This window comes from Salvelinus alpinus, chromosome 16 (genome assembly GCF_045679555.1).
Source record: "Salvelinus alpinus chromosome 16, SLU_Salpinus.1, whole genome shotgun sequence".
Lineage (NCBI taxonomy): Eukaryota > Metazoa > Chordata > Actinopteri > Salmoniformes > Salmonidae > Salvelinus > Salvelinus alpinus.
In genome coordinates, this window is record NC_092101.1 from 45,834,574 (window position 1) to 45,858,698 (window position 24,125).

Below are 24,125 nucleotides of genomic sequence, written 5' to 3' on the forward strand. Positions count from 1 at the left end.
ATAAAGAAAATATTTTCCCACCGGTGGTGTTTCCACCAAAATGACTTGTTGCGGATAAAAATCAGTGCATGATGACAGTGCGCACAAAATGTACTCTTTTTTACTTACGTTTCCATGTGTCGAATAAAAATGTAAAGTTCAATGTGTTTCCATCGCATTTTCAAGTCATTTTCTAGTTTTGTCACAAAAAAATGATTGTGTTAAATAGCAAATGTGCCTCCTCTAGCCAACAGCTTGTAGATACAGTGCGGGTAGACTAGTCTACATCATGAGATTATTATGGATAAGAGGGAGAATATTTTTTATTTGTCAAATGGCAATCAAGCATCGATCTTCATGTTACCAGAATAAGACACTCAATATTTATCAGAAAGGAGCATCACGCTCATCACTGTACACTTTCACCTCCCTGTGAAGTTCACCACAACTTATTTAGTCTGTAGACTAATGAACTGCATGGTTTCCTGAGTCCGAGTGGGAGGACCACATATCATATCGTCGCGGGACTCCAAGCTTACTTCCATATGATGGTTATTATATCAATATTTGCGTTTCCACCACCATTTTATCGTATCATTAATTTTACTGACACAAAAAGATCACACCATGTCGCACGAACAAATGATCTGTCTGCGTTTTTATAAAATGGTTCCCGAAACGGCCTGTTTCCATCACAGCTGTCGTGATTTCTTTTTACAATGTATGACTTTACTGGCAGAAAAAAAACGTGGTTTGTGATACTTTTAATATGACTTATCAGGGGTAGACGGCTTAAGTCGACTTAATAACCTTCATCTCCTTTCACCTCAGCCTTATCTAGGATTCAGATAGTGAGAGTTTTCTATTTATCCCTATTCAGAAAGTTCAACGCCTCTCCATCCATAAAACCCAAGCGTAATAAAATAGAGCCAGGGGCCAACCTTGTTTGGGGGGGTGTGTGTGTTTCAAGTAAAGAAAGAAAGCAGTTCTCTCTGATATTGATTGAAGCCAAACTCTTTCTTTGGAGTATGTATGTACCTAATTGCGGCTGCGGAGAGGCTACGCGCATGTGGCGTCCATTACGGTTCCAGCTGACCACTGGCCCGGCTCTGGAGGGGTCAGGGGTCACAGACTTCCTTAGTTACTTGGCCCACTCCCAGACAGGGCCCCTCCGCTGCCCCCTCTGCTGCCCAGCCCTTAATGGCTTTTTCCCTCAATTTCACACATAATATTTCAGATTTATTGACTATTAGAAACGCTACCTCGCCAGTAGCGCTTCCGCTTGGTGAAAAAGCGAAAGATTTACAAATAGAGAGAATAATTGGTAAAAGGGTGAAAAAAGGATGTGTGTAATCTTCTGAGAATGATTTCTGCCCTGTTTTTATTGGAAACATCAGATGAGACAGAGTTGTCAGAACCGCCACCTGTCCCGGACCTGCTATTTTCAACTCTTGATGATCGGCTATGAAAAGCCAACTGAAAATTATTCATGATTATTATTTGACCATGCTTGTCACTTATGAACATTTTGAACATCTTGGCATAGTTCTGTTATAATCTCCACCCAGCACAGCCAGAAGAGGACTGGCCACCCCTCATAGCCTGGTTCCTCTCTAGGTTTCTTCCTAGGTTTTGGCCTTTCTAGGGAGTTTTTCCTAGCCACCGTGCTTCTACACCTGCATTGCTTGCTGTTTGGGGTTTTAGGCTGGGTGTCTGTACAGCACTTCGAGATATTAGCTGATGTACGAAGGGCTATATAAAATAAACTTGATTTGAACTTGAGTTGAAGGTCAGAGTTGAAGGTCAGAGTTGAAGGTCAGAGTTGAAGGTCAGAGTTGAAGGTCCTGTGCTAATTGTTTTTCTTCTAAATGTGTCCTGCTACGCACACTGGGAATGTTCACTTCTGACAGTGGTAGTAAATATAGAATTTCACATAAATAATTTTTCAATAAAGTTTGACTTGCGATTTTCTAAAATAAGTATATTTCTGTTGTTTATTTTGGTTGAATTAAATTACTTTTGATTAAATAAAAATATGACAGACAAATGTTACTGAACAAAACATTAAACATTTGCATCAATGCTACATTTTTCTTGTATTGAAATTTAATGAAAATATCATGCAGCTGATATAATAAATGTATTCTGACTTTCCTAGCCATAATCTGTTTAGGGTTATTGTCTGGATATTAAGCACATTTATAGAAGGAAATAAATCATTTTTATAATGTTAAATTATAATGTTGTAGTATAATGTTAAATAGTTATTTTATTTCTTAATATGTGTTCATTAAGTGCCATTGATTTGAGTTAAATTTGTTTTTCTTTTCATTTGCGGGCGATGGTCTGAAAAGGTTTATAGGTTCTTAAGCTAAGGAAAGTTTCAGACACTTTTCCACAGATGCTACTAATATAGGACTCTGAGGTGTGTGTTTTATGAAAACCAACGTGTTGACGAGTGTACAGAATAAAGAATTAGTGTTTTGAACCAGTGTGCTGTTCTGAAGAGCAACGTGTTTCATTATGTATTGTTTTTAGATCCTCTTGCAGACTTCTCCTACAGTGTGTTATACAGATACAGTATTAATTGGGGTGTAGTGTGGTTGTTTACCCTGCTAGTCATTAAAAGTGTCCAAGAATAGCAAATTAGGCAGACATTAATTCCAAAGACAGACAATGTTTGAATGAATCCCATTTTTATTTGATCCCGTAGACTCCATATCAAAAACTAGAGGATTTTTTTTTTATTATCAAAAAATGTGTTTTTCTTTTAGTGTGTTTTACACATTCGAGGGAGGATTTGAGAACGTGTTCATTTTCAGACGCAACTCTTTCAGATCGCAGTGTAATTCCCTCTGTTCTCTTTCCCCGCTGCTTTGTTGACACATTGTTCCTTACATTTCTACCATTCCTATATTTGATTGTCTGTGTTCCCAATCAAGGTGGGAAGTTTACCCAGTGCACACCTCCTTGTTGTATTTTAAGACTGCGGTTGGAAGTTAACAAATGCAGTAGAGGGAGAGAGGTGTGTGTGTGTGTGTGTGTGTGTGTGTGTGTGTGTGTGTGTGTGTGTGTGTGTGTGTGTGTGTGTGTGTGTGTGTGTGTGTGTGTGTGTGTGTGTGTGTGTGTGTGTGTGTGTGTGTGTGTGTGTGTGTTAATCAAACACCACAGCTTTAATTGGAAGTTCAGCCTCCGACATTCACAGAAAACAACATCATCGGCAGCCAACGTTGCTACACACACACACACACACACACACACACACACACACACACACACACACACACACACACACACACACACACACACACAGACAGACAGACAGACAGAGGAATGTTCTATCCTGTCTCACTAACAGTCACACTGAGTCCTGTAGACGGTAGACGATCATCACTCAACACGCCAAGCTGACATTTAAATCAGGAGAAAGATTTCTCTACTTACATGTTTCTGCTTGGTCCACAATAAGCCACAGCCACAGCTGTCTATACTCTGAAGACAGAGGAGGGCCAGGTGTGTGTGTTTCACCTCCAGCAACCCATTCCCACTGTGAAACGGCTCCATCACTTCCCTACCTATAAGCGAACTGCCTCTGTGATTGGCTTGTACAGTAAGAGCAGTACTGTACTGGGCTGCTCTTATTAATGAAGCCTAATGAACATGATGAGTTAAAAAGGAAGGTTATCGCCAGGTAACCATTTTTATTACGATCTGATGATGAATCATGCATTTTATTTGTAATTTGTGCCCCTCTCCCTCCCTCCCCTCGATCTGGAGCTGTCTCTCTCTGTCGATCTCTCTGTTAGACCCAGGGAGGACATGTCTGTCTCTCTGTTAGACCCAGGGAGGACATGTCTGTCTCTCTGTATTAGACCCAGGGAGGACATGTCTGTCTCTCTGTATTAGACCCAGGGAGGACATGTCTGTCTCTCTGTATTAGACCCAGGGAGGACATGTCTGTCTCTCTGTATTAGACCCAGGGAGGACATGTCTGTCTCTCTGTATTAGACCCAGGGAGGACATGTCTGTTTCTCTGTTAGACCCAGGGAGGACATGTCGGTCTCTCTGTTAGACCCAGGGAGGACATGTCTGTCTCTCTGTTAGACCCAGGGAGGACATGTCTGTCTCTCTGTTAGACCCAGGGAGGACATGTCTGTCTCTCTGTTAGACCCAGGGAGGACATGTCTGTCTCTCCGTATTAGACCCAGGGAGGACATGTGTGTCTCTCTGTATTAGACCCAGGGAGGACATGTCTGTCTCTCTGTTAGACCCAGGGAGGACATGTCTGTCTCTCTGTTAGACCCAGGGAGGACATGTCTGTCTCTCTGTTAGACCCAGGGAGGACATGTCTGTCTCTCTGTTAGACCCAGGGAGGACATGTCTGTCTCTCTGTTAGACCCAGGGAGGACATGTCTGTCTCTCTGTTAGACCCAGGGAGGACATGTCTGTCTCTCCGTATTAGACCCAGGGAGGACATGTCTGTCTCTCTGTATTAGACCCAGGGAGGACATGTCTGTCTCTCTGTATTAGACCCAGGGAGGACATGTCTGTCTCTCTGTATTAGACCCAGGGAGGACATGTGTGTCTCTCCGTATTAGACCCAGGGAGGACATGTGTGTCTCTCTGTATTAGACCCAGGGAGGACATGTCTGTCTCTCTGTTAGACCCAGGGAGGACATGTCTGTCTCTCTGTATTAGACCCAGGGAGGACATGTCGGTCTCTCTGTGTTGGTGCTCTGGTCCTCTCTGTATTAGACCCAGGGAGGACATGTCGGTCTCTCTGTGTTGGTGCTCTGGTCCTCTCTGTATTAGACCCAGGGAGGACATTTAGATGTGTTTAATTATGTATGCAAAACTCCCAGCTCATCCTGGAGCCTGCTATACAGGGTCAGCCTGACAAAGTAGCCCCACTCCAGGGAGTAGCATCCACCATGAGATATCCCTATTAGTTCAAATGAAAACACACACACGGGAACACATGAAAGCACACACACACACACACACACACACACACACACACACACACACACACACACACACACACACACACACATGAATGCATAATGACACACAAAATCATCTGTTTGATGTGCTTATTTCACTGCAGGTAGTAAAATGCCGATGGATCTATATTCCTACTCATTATGGGCTGTAGGTATCAGAGGCTTTGTTTGTTCTCCCGTGGGACTTCTAGCTACGCATCTCAGCAGCAACAGGAACCATGCTTGATATTAAAACCTACCCTCAGTCCTCTCATCTTAAATCAGAGGTTGAGACTGATGGCCTTGGAAGTCATTGGTTTGCTTTGGAACTAGAGAAAACGATTAATTAAAATAAAGATTATGGATATAAATATACAAGCAGTTGAGTCCGTTTGTCTTGAATAACGTTGTTATTTTGGTTAGTTTTATTACACCGGTTAAATAGAGTTCAGCACCCTAAAGAATAGTTTTATATTGAGTATTGTGTCAGATATTCTTTTTTTAATTTAAAGTTTGAAATATGAACAAGGTGTGTTATTTTGTACGTGTGTGTGTGTTATTTTGTATGTGTGTGTGTGTGTGTGTGTGTGTGTGTGTACACGTCTTTGTGCGTGAGTATATATGTGTACAATTCGGGCTGCAGCACATCAAAAGAAAGCGGGAAATGTTCATAACTATTTCTTTTTTTCTTTGTAGTTCTTTAATTGCGTCCCCACGGTCTTCTTTCCCTGGACAGAATCTTAACAAAACATTATTTTTGTTTTGGAAGAGAAATCTCAACTTTCTACCGCAGCAGCAGTATCAGGGTCGTCATTTAAGAGGTTTATATGCGCTGGTGCTCATTTTGAAGGGTGTGATTGATTTGAAAAATGGTTTCAGAGTTTGGAGCATTAATTCTTGCTGTCATCATTAATTGTGTATATACATTTTATATAATTATCGTAAAGATTATTTTCTGTGTTGAATTACTGCTGGGATTTAGCTCCTCTATCCACTCCAATCACTGCTGTCTAGTTTAAAATAGTTTTAGCCTGTCAAAAGGCTGCTGGGTTTTAGCCTGTCAAAAGGCTGTTGGGTTTTAGCCTGTCAAAAGGCTGCTGGGTTTTAGCCTGTCAAAAGGCTGTTGGGTTTTAGCCTGTCAAAAGGCTGCTGGGTTTTAGCCTGTCAAAAGGCTGCTGGGTTTTAGCCTGTCAAAAGGCTGCTGGGTTTTAGCCTGTCAAAAGGCTGCTGGGTTTTAGCCTGTCAAAAGGCTGCTGGGTTTTAGCCTGTCAAAAGGCTGCTGGGTTTTAGCCTGTCAAAAGGCAGCTAGGTTTTAGCCTGTCAAAAGGCAGCTGGGTTTTAGCCTGTTCAAAAGGCAGCTGGGTTTTAGCCTGTTAAAAAGGCTGCTGGGTTTTTGCCTGTTAAAAAGGCTGCTGGGTTTTTGCCTGTCAAAAGGCTGTTGGGTTTTAGCCTGTCAAAAGGCTGCTGGGTTTTAGCTAGGGAGTCATACAGTATATGTTTTAACTGCTGTTGTAGATAAATATTAGTCAAATGCTCAGTAACAATTAGTGCTGTATCTTTTGCCAGTGTAAAAGTCGTCAAGACACTCAGTGCCTGAGCAGTACAGTGCGTGGTTTGACAGTCTGCTATGAGACGATGCTAGTTGATGTTAATTCCCATGTGTCTAGAGGACGCAGGCAGCAAAGCTACCAGCCAAGCCTCGTTATCCATGACAGCTGTACTGGGTTCTCCTGGTGTCCTTATGATGATGAAACTAGTCTGTGTTTCTCTAAATAACACTACTGTAGACGCTGCTAGGGGACAGTCAGGATGAGACTAGCTACTGATGAAACTAGTCTGTGTTTCTCTAAATAACACTCCTGTAGACGCTGCTAGGGGACAGTCAGGATGAGACTAGCTACTGATGAAACTAGTCTGTGTTTCTCTAAATAACACTACTGTAGACGCTGCTAGGGGACAGTCAGGATGAGACTAGCTACTGATGAAACTAGTCTGTGTTTCTCTAAATAACACTACTGTAGACGCTGCTAGGGGACAGTCAGGATGAGACTAGCTACTGATGAAACTAGTCTGTGTTTCTCTAAATAACACTACTGTAGACGCTGCTAGAGACAGTCAGGATGAGACTAGCTACTGATGAAACTAGTCTGTGTTTCTCTAAATAACACTACTGTAGACGCTGCTAGGGGACAGTCTGGATGAGACTAGCTACTGATGAAACTAGTCTGTGTTTCTCTAAATAACACTACTGTAGACGCTGCTAGGGGATAGTCAGGGATGAGACTAGCTACTGATGAAACTAGTCTGTGTTTCTCTAAATAACACTACTGTAGACGCTGCAAGGGGACAGTCAGGATGAGACTACTGATGAAACTATTCTGTGTTTCTCTAAATAACACTCCTGTAGACGCTGCTAGGGGATAGTCAGGATGAGACTAGCTACTGATGAAACTATTCTGTGTTTCTCTAAATAACACTCCTGTAGACGCTGCTAGGGGACAGTCAGGATGAGACTACTGATGAAACTAGTCTGTGTTTCTCTAAATAACACTACTGTAGACGCTGCTAGGGGACAGTCAGGATGAGACTAGCTACTGATGAAACTAGTCTGTGTTTCTCTAAATAACACTACTGTAGACGCTGCAAGGGGACAGTCAGGATGAGACTACTGATGAAACTAGTCTGTGTTTCTCTAAATAACACTACTGTAGACGCTGCTAGGGGACAGTCAGGATGAGACTAGCTACTGATGAAACTAGTCTGTGTTTCTCTAAATAACACTCCTGTAGACGCTGCTAGGGGACAGTCAGGATGAGACTAGCTACTGATGAAACTAGTCTGTGTTTCTCTAAATAACACTACTGTAGACGCTGCTAGGGGACAGTCAGGATGAGACTAGCTACTGATGAAACTAGTCTGTGTTTCTCTAAATAACACTACTGTAGACGCTGCTAGAGACAGTCAGGATGAGACTAGCTACTGATGAAACTAGTCTGTGTTTCTCTAAATAACACTACTGTAGACGCTGCTAGGGGACAGTCTGGATGAGACTACTGATGAAACTAGTCTGTGTTTCTCTAAATAACACTACTGTAGACGCTGCTAGGGGATAGTCAGGATGAGACTAGCTACTGATGAAACTAGTCTGTGTTTCTCTAAATAACACTACTGTAGACGCTGCAAGGGGACAGTCAGGATGAGACTACTGATGAAACTATTCTGTGTTTCTCTAAATAACACTCCTGTAGACGCTGCTAGGGGACAGTCAGGATGAGACTAGCTACTGATGAAACTATTCTGTGTTTCTCTAAATAACACTCCTGTAGACGCTGCTAGGGGACAGTCAGGATGAGACTACTGATGAAACTAGTCTGTGTTTCTCTAAATAACACTACTGTAGACGCTGCTAGGGGACAGTCAGGATGAGACTAGCTACTGATGAAACTAGTCTGTGTTTCTCTAAATAACACTACTGTAGACGCTGCAAGGGGACAGTCAGGATGAGACTACTGATGAAACTAGTCTGTGTTTCTCTAAATAACACTACTGTAGACGCTGCTAGGGGACAGTCAGGATGAGACTAGCTACTGATGAAACTAGTCTGTGTTTCTCTAAATAACACTACTGTAGACGCTGCTAGGGGATAGTCAGGATGAGACTAGCTACTGATGAAACTAGTCTGTGTTTCTCTAAATAACACTACTGTAGACGCTGCTAGGGGATAGTCAGGATGAGACTACTGATGAAACTAGTCTGTATTTCTCTAAATAACACTACTGTAGACGCTGCTAGGGGACAGTCAGGATGAGACTACTGATGAAACTAGTCTGTGTTTCTCTAAATAACACTACTGTAGACGCTGCTAGGGGACAGTCAGGACAGGGGGAAGTAGGAGAGCTGAAGGACATGGCATTTTACTGCACTGCACACTTAAAACGTTTTTCTTTCTTCATGTTTGAACATTGAACTCTTTGTACTCGTGTGTAAAATGATTTACAAATTGTTTATTGGATATTCTGAAGTTAATCAATGTGTTCTGCCAAAATGCTATTATAAAGCAGATCATTTTTTATTTTGTATATAATTAAATGTTTGTGTATAATTATCCATTACATTTGTCTGTGTATATTTGTCATCACATGATCACACACTGGGAGAAGACCAGTTCAATGAGAAACATTTCACACTAGTGTTACATGACATTGATTGTGTGTGTGTAAACTACCCTAGCCCACAGCCCAGCGTCTTTAGGCTGATCCAGTTCCCCTTCCATCTTCAGTAGCTAGTTTCATCCTTTACTGAGAGACAGAGATCACTACTGCACCTGCTAATTACCGTCTCCAGTTGCTGCGTTTAAATACAGATCTGTTCCCGGTCTGACCTGTGAACCCGTGCTCTTTACGCTAGCCACTTCAGTCCTTGTTATGGGGAGGCTGTGCCGGTTTAATGAGCCCCCGTGTCTGCCCTGTGTGCCGGCCGGCCTGCCGCTCCTCGGACCCACGCCATCCAGAGCCATCCTTCCTTGATGTAAATTGAAAAGATCACAGCTATACGGGAAAGGCCTCTGCTTTATTACATTATTACTATCATATATCAGGGTTTAAGTCTTTCTTCCCTCTCTCCCAGCCTCTCTCTTCTCCTCTCTCCCAGCCTCTCTCTTCTCCTCTCTCCCAGCCTCTCTCTTCTCCCTCTCCCAGCCTCTCTCTTCTCCTGCCTCTCTCTTCTCCTCTCCCAGCCTCTCTCTTCTCCTCTCTCCCAGCCTCTCTCTTCTCCTCTCTCCCAGCCTCTCTCTTCTCCTCTCTCCCAGCCTCTCTCTTCTCCTCTCTCCCAGCCTCTCTCTTCTCCTCTCTCCCAGCCTCTCTCTTCTCCTCTCTCCCAGCCTCTCTCTTCTCCTCTCTCCCAGCCTCTCTCTTCTCCTCTCTCCCAGCCTCTCTCTTCTCCTCTCTCCCAGCCTCTCTCTTCTCCACTCTCCCAGCCTCTCTCTTCTCCACTCTCCCAGCCTCTCTCTTCTCCACTCTCCCAGCCTCTCTCTTCTCCACTCTCCCAGCCTCTCTCTTCTCCACTCTCCCAGCCTCTCTCTTCTCCACTCTCCCAGCCTCTCTCTTCTCCTCTCTTCCAGCCTCTCTCTCTCACTTTCTTCTCTCTCCCAGCCTCTCTCTCTCGCTTTCTCTCTCTCCTCTCTTTTTCTCTCTCTCTCTCTCTCTCTCGCTCTCTCTCTCTCTCTATCTCTCTATCTCTCTATCTCTCTATCTATCTATCTATAAATACAATGCTATATACACAATGCTATAGTTAATTGGACCAATTGGGGGAATCGGTCCCTTTCATCTGCTGGTAGTCATTGTGACTTTACAGTAAAACATGTCACTGCCAAATAGGGTTATCACCTGTAGAGCAGGGTGCGTGTCGTTACAATATAACAGCTAATTAGTCTGCCGGAGACCATTAGTGCTGCTGTATGCCTGATGAGATGTTACTGCACCAGCTAGCCTCCTCTGTCTGTGTTGACGCTGTTCTGGGGCTTGTTTGGGCTTCTGTTTTTATTAGCTCATATTGTGATTGTTGCCTAAATGTGATTATTTAGGATTTTTTTCTGTCAAAAAGTAAACACATTTTTTTTTACAGTAAATTGTATATTTTTTTGTTGTTGTCACTTAACTATGTAATTTCTTCCAAAACAAATCAAGACACATTTTCAAACTTGTGGCTAAAACAACATCATTCTAATTCTATTGTGAAACAGAACATCTTTCTGTGTCCCACCCTCTCATTAAAAAGTATTTGTAACCGTTCTCCTCTAAACGGTGATCTTCAGAACTCAGCGAACAGCAGAATCAACTTCTCCCTGCCTGGCAGTCTTCAGGGTATCAGCCCTCGACTGCTCGGCTGACTGACACTCTGGGTTGTCTTTGATTCTTACACTGGGAAAAAAAAGACCTTTTAATGATTAGCAGTGAGAGAGAAAAAACTATCTGCAAAATGCACACAAACATGAAATATTAATTTCAGAAGCAACTTTACATAAACATAAAGGCATTTAACAACAATGAGTGAGTGTGGAGATGACAGTTGTTCATTTAGCAGTGGTAAACTGCTGTTTGATGCCTGGGAGGGAAGCAGGGAATGCTAGTGGTGGATAGTAACAGGCAGGAAAGGACGGGGAAAGGGACAGGGTGGAGAGAGAGAGAGGCAGACTGAATCCCAGGAGAGGGAGAGGCAGACTGAATCCCAGGAGAGGGAGAGGCAGACTGAATCCCAGGAGAGGGAGAGGCAGACTGAATCCCAGGGGAGGGAGAGGCAGACTGAATCCCAGGGGAGGGAGAGGCAGACTGAATCCCAGGGGAGGGAGAGGCAGACTGAATCCCAGGGGAGGGAGAGGCAGACTGAATCCCAGGGGAGGGAGAGGCAGACTGAATCCCAGGAGAGGGAGAGGCAGACTGAATCCCAGGAGAGGGAGAGGCAGACTGAATCCCAGGAGAGGGAGAGGCAGACTGAATCCCAGGAGAGGGAGAGGCAGACTGAATCCCAGGAGAGGGAGAGGCAGACTGAATCCCAGGAGAGGGAGAGGCAGACTGAATCCCAGGGGAGAGAGAGCTGGGAGCTGAGCGGTGTGTTTCATTTCGTCTTTTGTCCCAGTTCCAAAGTGCTACTCTCTCTCCGTTCCTGTCCTCTCAGTGAGACGGTGACTGTGTTAACACGCTGCTTCTCCTCCCTCTAGTTTCTGAAACTCAAACAATATTCTCCTAATATTACATACAGTAGTGATTGTTTTGGTCTGGTCTCCTGAGGGTGTTAGTTACTGAGAATGAATGACATCGTGTTCACATGGGAATCAATAGGTTCAGTTCGTAGACTGTTAAACATTTCACAATATGCTTAACAACAACGTGGTCCTTAACACCAAGGGACATTTCATATTTTATGATTATGTACAAGACAGACCTCTTTTGTACAGACTGACAGACAGACTTTAGAACAGGTGAAGAGGCTTTTGACAGTCCTTAGACCGTCCCGGTGGTCCAAGGGATGGGAATTGTACTGTACTGTTCCCTACTGTCCTGTTCCCTAGTGTACTGTACTGTTCCCTACTCTACTGTACTGTTCCCTACTGTACTGTTCCCTACTCTACTGTACTGTTCCCTACTGTACTATACTGTTCCCTACTGTACTGTTCCCTACTGTCCTGTTCCCTACTGTACTGTTCCCTACTCTACTGTACTGTGCCCTACTGTACTGTACTATTCCCTACTGTTCTGTACTGTTCCCTACTGTACTATTCTGTTCCCTACTGTACTGTTCCCTACTGTACTGTTCCCTACTGTACTGTAATCTACTGTTCCCTACTGTACTATTCTGTTCCCTACTGTACTGTAATCTACTGTTCCCTACTGTACTATTCTGTTCCCTACTGTACTGTTCCCTACTGTACTGTTCCCTACTGTACTGTAATCTACTGTTCCCTACTGTTCTGTTCTGTTCCCTACTGTACTGTTCCCTACTGTACTGTTCCCTACTGTACTGTAGTCTACTGTTCCCTACTGTTCTGTTCTGTTCCCTACTGTACTATTCCCTTCTGTTCTGTTCCCTACTGTTCTGTACTGTACCCTACTGTACTGTTCTGTACTGTACTGGTCCCTACTGTACTGTTCTGTTCTGTACTGTTCCCTACTGTTCTGTACTGTTCTGTTCTGTACTGTTCCCTACTGTTCTGTACTGTACTATTCCCTACTGTTCTGTACTGTTCTGTTCTGTACTGTTCCCTACTGTTCTGTACTGTACTATTCCCTACTGTTCTGTACTGTTCTGTTCTGTACTATTCCCTACTGTACTGGTCCCTACTGTACTGTTCCCTACTGTTCTGTACTGTACTATTCCCTACTGTTCTGTACTGTTCCCTACTGTTCTGTACTGTACTGGTCCCTACTGTTCTGTTTCCTACTGTTCTGTTCCCTACTGTACTGTTCCCTACTGTACTGTAATCTACTGTTCCTTACTGTTCTGTTCTGTTCCCTACTGTACTATTCCCTATTGTACTGTACTGTTTCCTACTGTTCTGTTCCCTACTGTACTGTTCCCTACTGTTCTGTTTCCTACTGTACTGTAATCTACTGTTCCCGACTGTTCTGTACTGTTCCCTACTGTTCTGTTCCCTTTTCTGTACTGTTCCCTACTGTTCTGTACTGTTCCCTACTGTTCTGTACTGTACTGTTCCCTACTGTTCTGTACTGTACTGTTCCCTACTGTACTGTACTGTTCCCTACTGTTCTGTACTGTTCCTTACTGTTCTGTACTGTTCCCTGCTGTAATATTCCCTACTGTTCTGTACTGTACTGTTCCCTACTGTACTGTTCTGCTCCCTACTGTTCTGTACTGTTCCCTGCTGTTCTGTTCCCTACTGTACTGTCCCCTACTGTTCTGTTCCCTACTGTTCTGTACTGTTCCCTACTGTACTATTCCCTACTGTACTGTTCCCTACTGTTCTGTACTATTCCCTACTGTACTATTCCCTTCTTTTCTGTACTGTTCCCTACTGTACTGTTCCCTACTGTACTGTTCTGTTCCCTACTGTACTATTCCCTTCTTTTCTGTACTATTCCCTACTATACTATTCCCTTCTTTTCTGTACTGTTCCCTACTGTTCTGTACTGTTCCCTGCTGTAATATTCCCTACTGTTCTGTACTGTACTGTTCCCTACTGTACTGTTCTGCTCCCTACTGTTCTGTACTGTTCCCTGCTGCTCTGTACTGTACTGTCCCCTACTGTTCTGTTCCCTACTGTACTGTCCCCTACTGTTCTGTTCCCTACTGTTCTGTACTGTTCCCTACTGTACTATTCCCTACTGTACTGTTCCCTACTGTTCTGTACTATTCCCTACTGTACTATTCCCTTCTTTTCTGTACTGTTCCCTACTGTACTGTTCCCTACTGTACTGTTCTGTTCCCTACTGTACTATTCCCTTCTTTTCTGTACTGTTCTGTACTGTACTGTTCCCTACTGTTCTGTACTATTCCCTACTGTAATATTCCCTACTGTTCTGTACTGTACTGTCCCCTACTGTTCTGTACTGTACTGTTCCCTACTGTTCTGTACTATTCCCTACTGTAATATTCCCTACTGTTCTGTACTGTACTGTCCCCTACTGTTCTGTACTGTCCCCTACTGTACTGTACTGTTCCCTACTGTTCTGTACTGTTCCCTACTGTACTATTCCCTACTGTACTGTACTGTCCCCTACTGTACTGTACTGTTCCCTACTGTACTGTACTGTCCCCTACTGTACTGTACTGGCCCCTACTGTACTGTACTGTCCCCTACTGTTCTGTACTGTCCCCTACTGTACTGTACTGTTCCCTACTGTTCTGTACTGTTCCCTACTGTACTGTTCCCTACTGTACTGTACTGTCCCCTACTGTACTGTACTGTTCCCTACTGTACTATACTGTTCCCTACTGTACTATTCCCTACTGTACTGTACTGTCCCCTACTGTACTGTACTGTTCCCTACTGTACTGTACTGTTCCCTACTGTACTGTACTGTTCCCTACTGTTCTGTACTGTTCCCTACTATACTGTTCCCTGCTGTACTGTTCCCTACTGTACTGTAATCTACTGTTCCCTACTGTTCTGTTCTGTTCCCTACTGTACTGTTCCCTACTGTACTGTAATCTACTGTTCCCTACTGTTCTGTACTATTCCCTACTGTTCTGTACTGTTCCCTACTGTACTATTCCCTACTGTTCTGTACTGTACTGTTCCCTACTGTCCTGTTCCCTACTGTTCTTTTCTGTCCTGTTCCCTACTGTTCTTTTCTGTTCCCTGCTGTTCTCTACTGTACTGTGTCCTACTGTACTGTTCTGTACTGTCCTGTACTGTTCCTACTGTACTGTTTCCTACTGTACTGTTATGTACTGTACTGTTCCCTACTGTACTGCCCCTACTGTACTGTACTGTTCCCTACTGTACTGCCCCTACTGTACTCTACTGTTCCCTACTGTACTGCCCCTACTGTACTCTACTGTTCCCAGCTGTTCTGTTCTGTACTATTCCCTACTATTCTGTTCCCTACTGTTCTGTACTGTTCTGTACTGTACTATTCCCTACTGTTTCCTACTGTACTGTTCCCTACTGTACTACCCCTACCGTACTATTTCCTACTGTACTGTTCTGTACTGTACTGTTTCCTACTGTACTGTTCTGTACTGTACTGTTTCCTACTGTACTGTTCCCTACTGTACTACCCCTACCGTACTGTTTCCTACTGTACTGTTCTGTACTGTACTGTTTCCTACTGTACTGTTCCCTACTGTACTACCCCTACCGTACTGTTTCCTACTGTACTGTTCTGTACTGTACTGTTTCCTACTGTACTGTTCCCTACTGTACTACCCCTACCGTACTGTTTCCTACTGTACTGTTCTGTACTGTACTGTTTCCTACTGTACTGTTCTGTACTGTCCTGTCCTGTTCCCTACTGTACAGTTCTGTACTTTACTGTTCCCTACTGTTCTGTACAGAGAGAGCTCGGCGCTCAGAAATAAATGAATTACAGCTCCTTCATGTCAAGAGACCATTGCAGGAGGATAGTACAGAGAGTCATGGAAACAGAGAAAGGGGAGAGAAGAGATTCAAAGAAATGAAGTAGAGTCCCTCCCAAACTCTCCTCCTTCTCCCCCATCCCCCTCTCCTCTCCTCTCTCCTCCCCATCCCCCTCTCCTCTTTCCTCTCCATCCCCCTCTCCTCTCCTCTCTCCTCCTCCATCCCCTTCTCCCTCTCCTCCCCATCTCCCGCTCTCCTTTTTCCACTCTCCTCTTTCCCGCTCTCCTCCCCCATCCCTCTCTCATCCCTCTCTCCTCTCTCCTCCCCATCCCTCTCTCCTATCGTCTCTTTCCTCTCCTCCCCATCCCTCTCTCCTCTCTCTCCTCCCCATCCCTCTCTCTCCTCTCCCGCCCCTCTCTCCTCTCTCCTCCCCGTCCCTCTCTCCTCTCTCCTCCCCCATCCCTCTCTCCTCCCCCCCTCTCTCCTCCCCATCCCTCTCACCTCTCTCCTCGCTCCTCCCCCATCCCTCTCCCCTCTCTCCTCCCCATCCCTCTCTCCTCTCTCCTCCCCATCCCTCTCTCCTCTCTCCTCCCCATCCCTCTCTCCTCCCCCATCCCCCTCTCCGCTCTCCTCCCCATCCCCCTCTCCGCTCTCCTTTCCATCCCCCTCTCCGCTCTCCTTTCCATCCCCCTCTCCGCTCTCCTCCCCCATCTCTCTCCTCCCCCATCTCTCTCCTCCCCATCCCCCTCTCCTCCCCTTTCCTCCCCATCCCCCTCTCCTCCCCTCTCCTCCCCATCTCTCTCCTCCCCATCCCCCTCTCCTCCCCTCTCCTCCCCATCCCCCCTTCCTCCCCATCTCTCTCCTCCCCATCTCTCTCCTCCCCCATCTCTCTCCTCCCCCATCTCTCTCCTCCCCATCCCCCTCTCCTCCCCATCCCCCCCTCCTCCCCATCTCTCTCCTCCCCCATCTCTCTCCCCTCTCCTCCCCATCCCCCCCTCCTCCCCATCTCTCTCCTCCCCCATCTCTCTCCTCTCTCCTCCCCATCCCCCTCTCCCCCTCTCCTCCCCATCCCCCTCTCCTCCCCATCTCTCTCCTCCCCCATCTCTCTCCTCTCTCCTCCCCATCCCCCTCTCCTCCCCATCCCCCTCTCCTCCCCATCCCCCTCTCCTCCCCATCTCTCTCCTCCCCCATCTCTCTCTCTTCTCTTCTCCTTCCATCCTCTGCTCCATTGACAGAGCAGCAGGTGCTATCTGCAGCACAACAGATAAGTTTCTAGGAAGGAGAGAAGCTATACTTTATTTTCTGGTGATGACCCTTAAGTGTGACTCTTCACACACAGAATGTATGTTCCATTCCAGCTACCAACTTCAGAGGTGTTCAATTAACTTTCCCTCCTCTCTCTCTCTCCTCCCTCTTTCTCTCATTCCCTCTCTCTCAGCTCCACTCTCTGAAGAGTAAGCTGAAGAAGCAGTCGACAGCAACAGGAAGTGGCGTAGCGAGGTCCTTCCTCCGAGCTCAGGCTGCTCTGTTTGGATCTTACAGAGACGCCCTCCGATACAAACCTGTGAGAACCTAACCCTAACCCGTCAATACAAACCTGTAGAACCTATCCCTAACCCTTATCCTTACCCTTCAATACAAACCTGTAAGAACCTAACCCTTATCCTTACCCTTCAATACAAAACCTGTATAACCTATCCCTTATCCTTATCCTTCAATACAAACCTGTAGAACCTATCCCTTACCCTTAGATACAAACCTGTAAGAACCTATCCCTTATCCTTACCCTTAGATACAAACCTGTAAGAACCTATCCCTTATCCTTACCCTTAGATACAAACCCGTATAACCTATCCCTTATCCTTACCCTTCAATACAAACCTGTAATAACCTATCCCTTATCCTTACCCTTAGATACAAACCTGTATAACCTATCCCTTATCCTTACCCTTCAATACAAACCTGTAATAACCTATCCCTTATCCTTACCCTTCAATACAAACCTGTAGAACCTAACCCTAACCCTTACCCTTCAATACAAACCTGTAATAACCTATCCCTTATCCTTACCCTTCAATACAAACCTGTAATAACCTATCCCTTATCCTTACCCTTCAATACAAACCTGTAGAACCTATCCCTAACCCTTACCCTTAGATACAAACCTGTAAGAACCTATCCCTAACCCTTACCCTTAGATACAAACCTGTAATAACCTATCCCTTATCCTTACCCTTAGATACAAACATGTAAGAACCTATCCCTTATCCTTACCCTTAGATACAAACCTGTATAACCTATCCCTTATCCTTACCCTTCAATACAAACCTGTAATAACCTATCCCTTATCCTTACCCTTAGATACAAACCTGTATAACCTATCCCTTATCCTTACCCTTCAATACAAACCTGTAATAGCCTATCCCTTATCCTTACCCTTAGATACAAACCTGTATAACCTATCCCTTATCCTTACCCTTAGATACAAACCTGTAAGAACCTATCCCTTATCCTTACCCTTCAATACAAACCTGTAAGAACCTAACCCTTATCCTTACCCTTCAATACAAACCTGTAAGAACCTAACCCTTATCCTTACCCTTAGATACAAACCTGTATAACCTATCCCTTATCCTTACCCTTAGATACAAACATGTAAGAACCTATCCCTTATCCTTACCCTTCAATACAAACCTGTAAGAACCTAACCCTTATCCTTACCCTTCAATACAAACCTGTAAGAACCTAACCCTTATCCTTACCCTTAGATACAAACCTGTATAACCTATCCCTTATCCTTACCCTTAGATACAAACATGTAAGAACCTATCCCTTATCCTTACCCTTAGATACAAACCTGTAGAACCTATCCCTAACCCTTAGATACAAACATGTAAGAACCTATCCCTTATCCTTACCCTTAGATACAAACCTGTATAACCTATCCCTTATCCTTACCCTTCAATACAAACCTGTAAGAACCTATCCCTTATCCTTACCCTTAGATACAAACCTGTATAACCTATCCCTTATCCTTACCCTTCAATACAAACCTGTAATAGCCTATCCCTTATCCTTACCCTTAGATACAAACTTGTATAACCTATCCCTTATCCTTACCCTTAGATACAAACATGTAAGAACCTATCCCTTATCCTTACCCTTCAATACAAACCTGTAAGAACCTAACCCTTATCCTTACCCTTCAATACAAACCTGTAAGAACCTAACCCTTATCCTTACCCTTCAATACAAACCTGTAATAACCTATCCCATATCCTTACCCTTAGATACAAACCTGTATAACATATCCCTTATCCTTACCCTTAGATACAAACATGTAAGAACCTATCCCTTATCCTTACCCTTAGATAGAAACCTGTATTAACCTATCCCTTATCCTTACCCTTAGATATAAACCTGTAATAGCCTATCCCTAACCCTTAGATAGAAACCTGTAATAGCCTATCCCTAACCCTTAGATAGAAACCTGTATTAGCCTATCCCTTATCCTTACCCTTAGATAGAAACCTGTATTAACCTATCCCTTATCCTTAGATAGAAACCTGTAATAGCCTATCCCTAAACCCTTAGATAGAAACCTGTAATAGCCTATCCCTAAACCCTTAGATAGAAACCTGTAATAGCCTATCCCTAAACCCTTAGATAGAAACCTGTAATAGCCTATCCCTAACCCTTAGATAGAAACCTGTACGATTGTGAAATGAAGGGTGTTTTTTAAGGTTTTGTTTTGAGTTGAGAGAAGGTGGGCTTGTCTGAAACACGGACACTGAAGGAGTCCGCCTTGTACCATCTTCTAGGCTAAACCCCAGAACATGTCTCTCTCGTTCTGCCTCTCAATTGCAAGTTACTCCAGTTGAGACCAGAACAAAGCATGTAGTGTTTGTCAAATAGCAGGGCCTTTGTTCACAGGCTTTGAGGGTAATTGGGTGGTGTTGAGCCCTGGAGTGGGGATCCATAAATGATGCCTCTGTGTGTCTGTATACAGACAGTAGTAGAAACACACTGCCTGACTCCCTTTAGAAAACACACACTTGAAGCAGAGAGAGAAGGGAGAGTGTGTGTGTGTGTGTACCGTGATGTCCACTCACAACACACCATCTCTACAGTCCCCATAGGTTCTGGAAAAAAGTCTACGATTCCACAGAAACACACACACACACACGCATCCCTGCTTACACACACACACACACACACACACACACACACACACACACACACACACACACACACACACACACACACACACACACACACACCGTCTGAGTTAAATGAAGGAGCCCCCCCTGACTGAACCATGTGTTTTTGGAGCCCATATGCTTTGACAGAACGTGTGTGTGTGTGTGTAAGCAGGGATGCGTGTGTGTGTGTGTGTGTGTGTGTGTGTGTGTGTGTGTGTGTGTGTGTGTGTGTGTGTGTGTGTGTGTGTGTGTGTGTGTGTGTGTGTGTGTGTGTGTGTGTGTGTGTGTAAGCAGGGATGCGTGTGTGTGTGTGTGTGGGGGGAGGTCGTTGTCGGAGCCTTGCTGAGCTGTAAATGAAACAACGGAGGAGAAAGATGTCTGTTAATCACACTGCTATGATTCTGGAAATATAGGCTATATATATATACACAGTTGAAGTCGGAAGTTTACATACACTTAGGTTGAAGTCATTAAAACTTGTTTTTCAACCACTCCACAAATTTCGTGTTAACAAACTATAGTTTTGGCTAGTCGGTTAGGACATTTACTTTGTGCATGACACAAGTAATTTTTCCAACAATTGTTAACAGACAGATTAGTTCACTTATAATTCACTGTATCACAATTCCAGTGGGTCAGAAGTTTACATACACTAAGTTGACTGTGCCTTTAAACAGCTTGGAAAATTCCAGAAAATGACATCATGGCTTTAGAAGCTTCTGATAGGCTAATTGACATCATTTGAGTCAATTGGAGGTGTACCTGTGGATGTATTTCAAGGCCTACCTTCAAACTCAGTGCCTCTGCTTGACATCATGGGAAAATCCAAAGAAATCAGCCAAGACCTCAGAAACATATTTGTAGACCTCCACAAGTCTGGTTCATCCTTGGGAGCAATTTATATTTTTATTTGTATTATTTATTTATATATATATGTATATATGTTTGGACACACCTACTTGGACACACAAAAGTTTGGACACACCTACTCATTCAAGGGTTTTTCTTAATTTGTACTATTTTCTACATTCTAGAATAATAGTGAAGACATCAAAACTATGAAATAACCCTTATATAATCATGTAGTAACCAAAAAAGTGTTAAACAAATCAAAATATATTTTAGATTTTAGATTCTTCAAAGTAGCCACCCTTTGCCTTGATGACAGCTTTGCACACTCTTGGCATTCTCTCAACCAGTTTCATCAGGTTGTCACCTGGAATGCATTTCAATTAGCAGGTGTGCGTTGTTAAAAGTTTAATTGTGGAATTTCTTTCCTTAATGCGTTTTGAGCTAATCATTTGTGTTGTGACAAGGTAGGGGTGGTATACAGAAGATAACCCTATTTGGTTAAAGACTAAGTCCATATTATGGCAAGAACAGTTCAAATAAGCAAAGAGAAATGACAGTCCATCATCACTTTAAGTAATGATGGTCAATCAATCCCGAAAATTCCAAGAACTTTGAAAGTTTCTTCAAGTGCAGTCGCAAAAACCCTCAAGCTCTAAGATGAAGACCCAGAGGAAAGGAAGACCCAGAGTTACCTCTGCTGCAGAGGACAAGTTCATTAGAGTTACCAGCCTCAGAAATTGCAGCCCAAATAAATGCTTCTCAGATTTCAAGTAACAGACACATCGCAACATCAACTGTTCAGAGGAGACTGCGTGAATCAGGTCTTCATGGTAAAATTGCTGCAAAGAAACCACTACTAAAGGACACCAATAATAAGAAGAGACTTGCTTGGGCCAAGAAACACGAGCAATGGACATTATACCACTATCCTTTGGTCTGATGAGTCCAAATTAGAGGTTTTTGTTTCCAACTTCCATGTCTTTGTGAGACGCGAGTAGGTGAACGGATGATCTCCGCATGTGTGGTTCCCACCGTGAAGCATGGAGGAGGAGGTATGATGGTGTGGGGGTGGTTTGCACTTTAGTCCTGCTATCATGTGTTTTTCAACAGGACAATGACCCAACACACCTCCAGGCTCTGTAAGGGCTATTTGACCAAGAAGGAGAGTGATGGAGTGCTGCATCAGATGACCTGGCCTCCACAATTACCTGATCTCAACCCAATTGAGATGGTTTGGGATGAGTTGGACTGCAGAGTGAAGGAAAAGCAGCCAACAAATACTCAGCATATGTGGGAACTCCTTCAAGACTGTTGGAAAAGCATTCCAGGTGAAGCTGGTTGAGAGAATGCCAACAGTGTGTAAAGCTGTCTTCAAGGCAAAGGGTGGCTACATTGAAGAATCTCAAATATAAAATATGTTTTGATTTGTTTAACACTTTCTTGGTTACTACATGATTCCATATGTGTTATTATAATAAAAATAAAGAAAACCCTTGAATGAGGGGGAAAGGGGAAGTTGTACAACTGAATGCATTCAACTGAAATGTGTCTCCCGCATTTAACCCAACCCCTCTGAATCAGAGAGGTGAGGGGGGCTGCCTTAAGCAACTTCCACGTCTTCGGCGTTACTACGTTTTTGGGGGGCGAAAAATATCTTAGAAGTAGAAATGGATGGTCAACTCAATTTCTGTGGTCCTTTATGAGATCAGTAATGTGATGTTTTAAAAGTATTCAACCATAGAATATAAAGGGTTTGTAGACATAGAATATGTCTGGTTATCTGGTTCTAAATGTGTGGTTCTGATCTTCTTCTCTGCTCTCCCTGTTCCTGGTCAGGGGGAACCAATCACATTCTGCGAGGAGAGTTTTGTGGCTCACCGCTCCAGCACCATGAAACACTTCCTGGAGATGGCTGTCAACCTGCAGCTCTTCAAACAGGTAACACTGCTGTGTGTGGGTGGGTGGGTGGGTGGGTGGGTGGGCGGGCGTGTGTGCTGCCCACCTTTCCAGAACCATGAACCTCCTCCTTCCTAATAACTGTAAAATAACAGGAGTTATTTAAGCCTTTGATTAAACTGAAAGCTCTTTCGATCCTCTCTTTTCTTCAAACCAACAACCACAGACAAAAAATGCACCCAGGATGCCTTCACTCCTTGATTAGGAAACATAAACTATTAATAGATATACCTTCAAAGCCCACACAGTCCTAGAAACATTCCCTTTTCACCACACAGTCCTATAAACATTCCCTTTTCACCCCGCCACAGTTAGACTAATCCTCCCCAGCCCTCATAAGTTGTTGTTGATTTATCCCTGAGAGGCAGCAGAGAGCTTCTTAATCAGCTCTTTGTTTCGGTCTCTCTCTCTCTCTCTCTCTCTGTCTCTCTGTCTCTCTGTCTCTCTGTCTCTCTCTCTCTCTCTTTCTCTCGCTGTCTCTCTCTCTTTCTCTCGCTGTCTCTCTCTCTTTCTCTCGCTGTCTCTCTCTCTCTTTCTCTGTCTCTCTCTGTCTCTCTCTCTCTGTCTCTCTCTCTCTCTCTTTCTTTCTCTCTCTGTCTCTCTCTCTCTTTCTTTCTCTCTCTGTCTCTCTACTCTTTCTAGCTCTCTCTCTGTCTCTGTCTCTTTCTAGCTCTGTCTTTTTCTCTCTCTGTCTCTCTCTGCCCGTCGTCCATAACTTACCCAGGCAGCACAGAATGCAACCCACCAACAGTTCAAGGACAGTCCCTGCCCTCCCTCCCTGCCCTCCCTCCCTCCCTCCCTCCCTCCCTCCCTCCCTCCCTCCCTCCCTCCCTCCCTCCCTCCCTCCCTCCCTCCCTCCCTCCCTCCCCTCCCTCCCTCCCTCCCTCCCCTCCCTGCCTGTGTGGTAGCGTAGGATGGGATGTGGTGGTTATCTCTCCTCCTCTGTAGGGTGGCGATGGAGTCACTTATCTCTTCTCTTCCTGTTAAAGTCCTGTTCTCCTATTAAAGTGAGAGAGGCCAGTGGTCCGTTCGACTGCTCCGTCCGTGACCCACATCCGCTCACAGATGCATGCGCGCACACACACACCATCCCTGGTCCGTTCAGTACAGAACAGTGGAGGAGAGCTGCCAAGAGAATGTGGGGGAAAGGCTGTCAACGATAACCTGCTTTCTGTCAACCCTTTGGCCCCTACACACACACACACACACACACACACACACACACACACACACACACACACACAACCACTCTTCTATAGTGAATGGTTTCAGGACACTGAAACTGCAGTGGTTTAGTGGAGACTGGCTCAGGGATACTTCCCCCTCCTGTAGGCAGAGAGAACAGCTTCATATACAGACCTCTATTAACACAGGAGGGGCTGGAGCGCTGACCGTTTACTGGATCAGCCACAATACCAATCACACATCAGATCATACTCAAAGTAGGACCTCATTTCCAAAAGTGGATAAAAGCCAATCAGTCTGATATTAAGGAGAACTTAAGGTTTTCACACCTCAACGTATGAGCTGTGTGTAACGGGGATGTTGTGTGGGATGTTGACAGGGATGTTGTGTGGATGTCAGAGCTACCGTGTAAGTTCATACCAGCAGTTAACC

The 24,125-nt window shown here is 44.4% G+C and overlaps 1 protein-coding gene across 2 annotated transcripts in view; it reads left to right on the forward strand.

Moving 5' to 3' along the window:
* The window catches only part of LOC139541585 (DENN domain-containing protein 1B-like), a 217,083-nt gene that overhangs the window by 132,534 nt on the left and 60,424 nt on the right, over window positions 1-24,125 (forward strand). For both annotated transcript variants that reach the window (XM_071346391.1, XM_071346390.1), the window contains 2 exons: window positions 16,937-17,062; window positions 22,389-22,490. In XM_071346391.1, coding sequence (XP_071202492.1) covers window positions 16,937-17,062; window positions 22,389-22,490 — 228 coding nt within the window. The remainder of the gene's footprint in view (window positions 1-16,936; window positions 17,063-22,388; window positions 22,491-24,125) is intronic.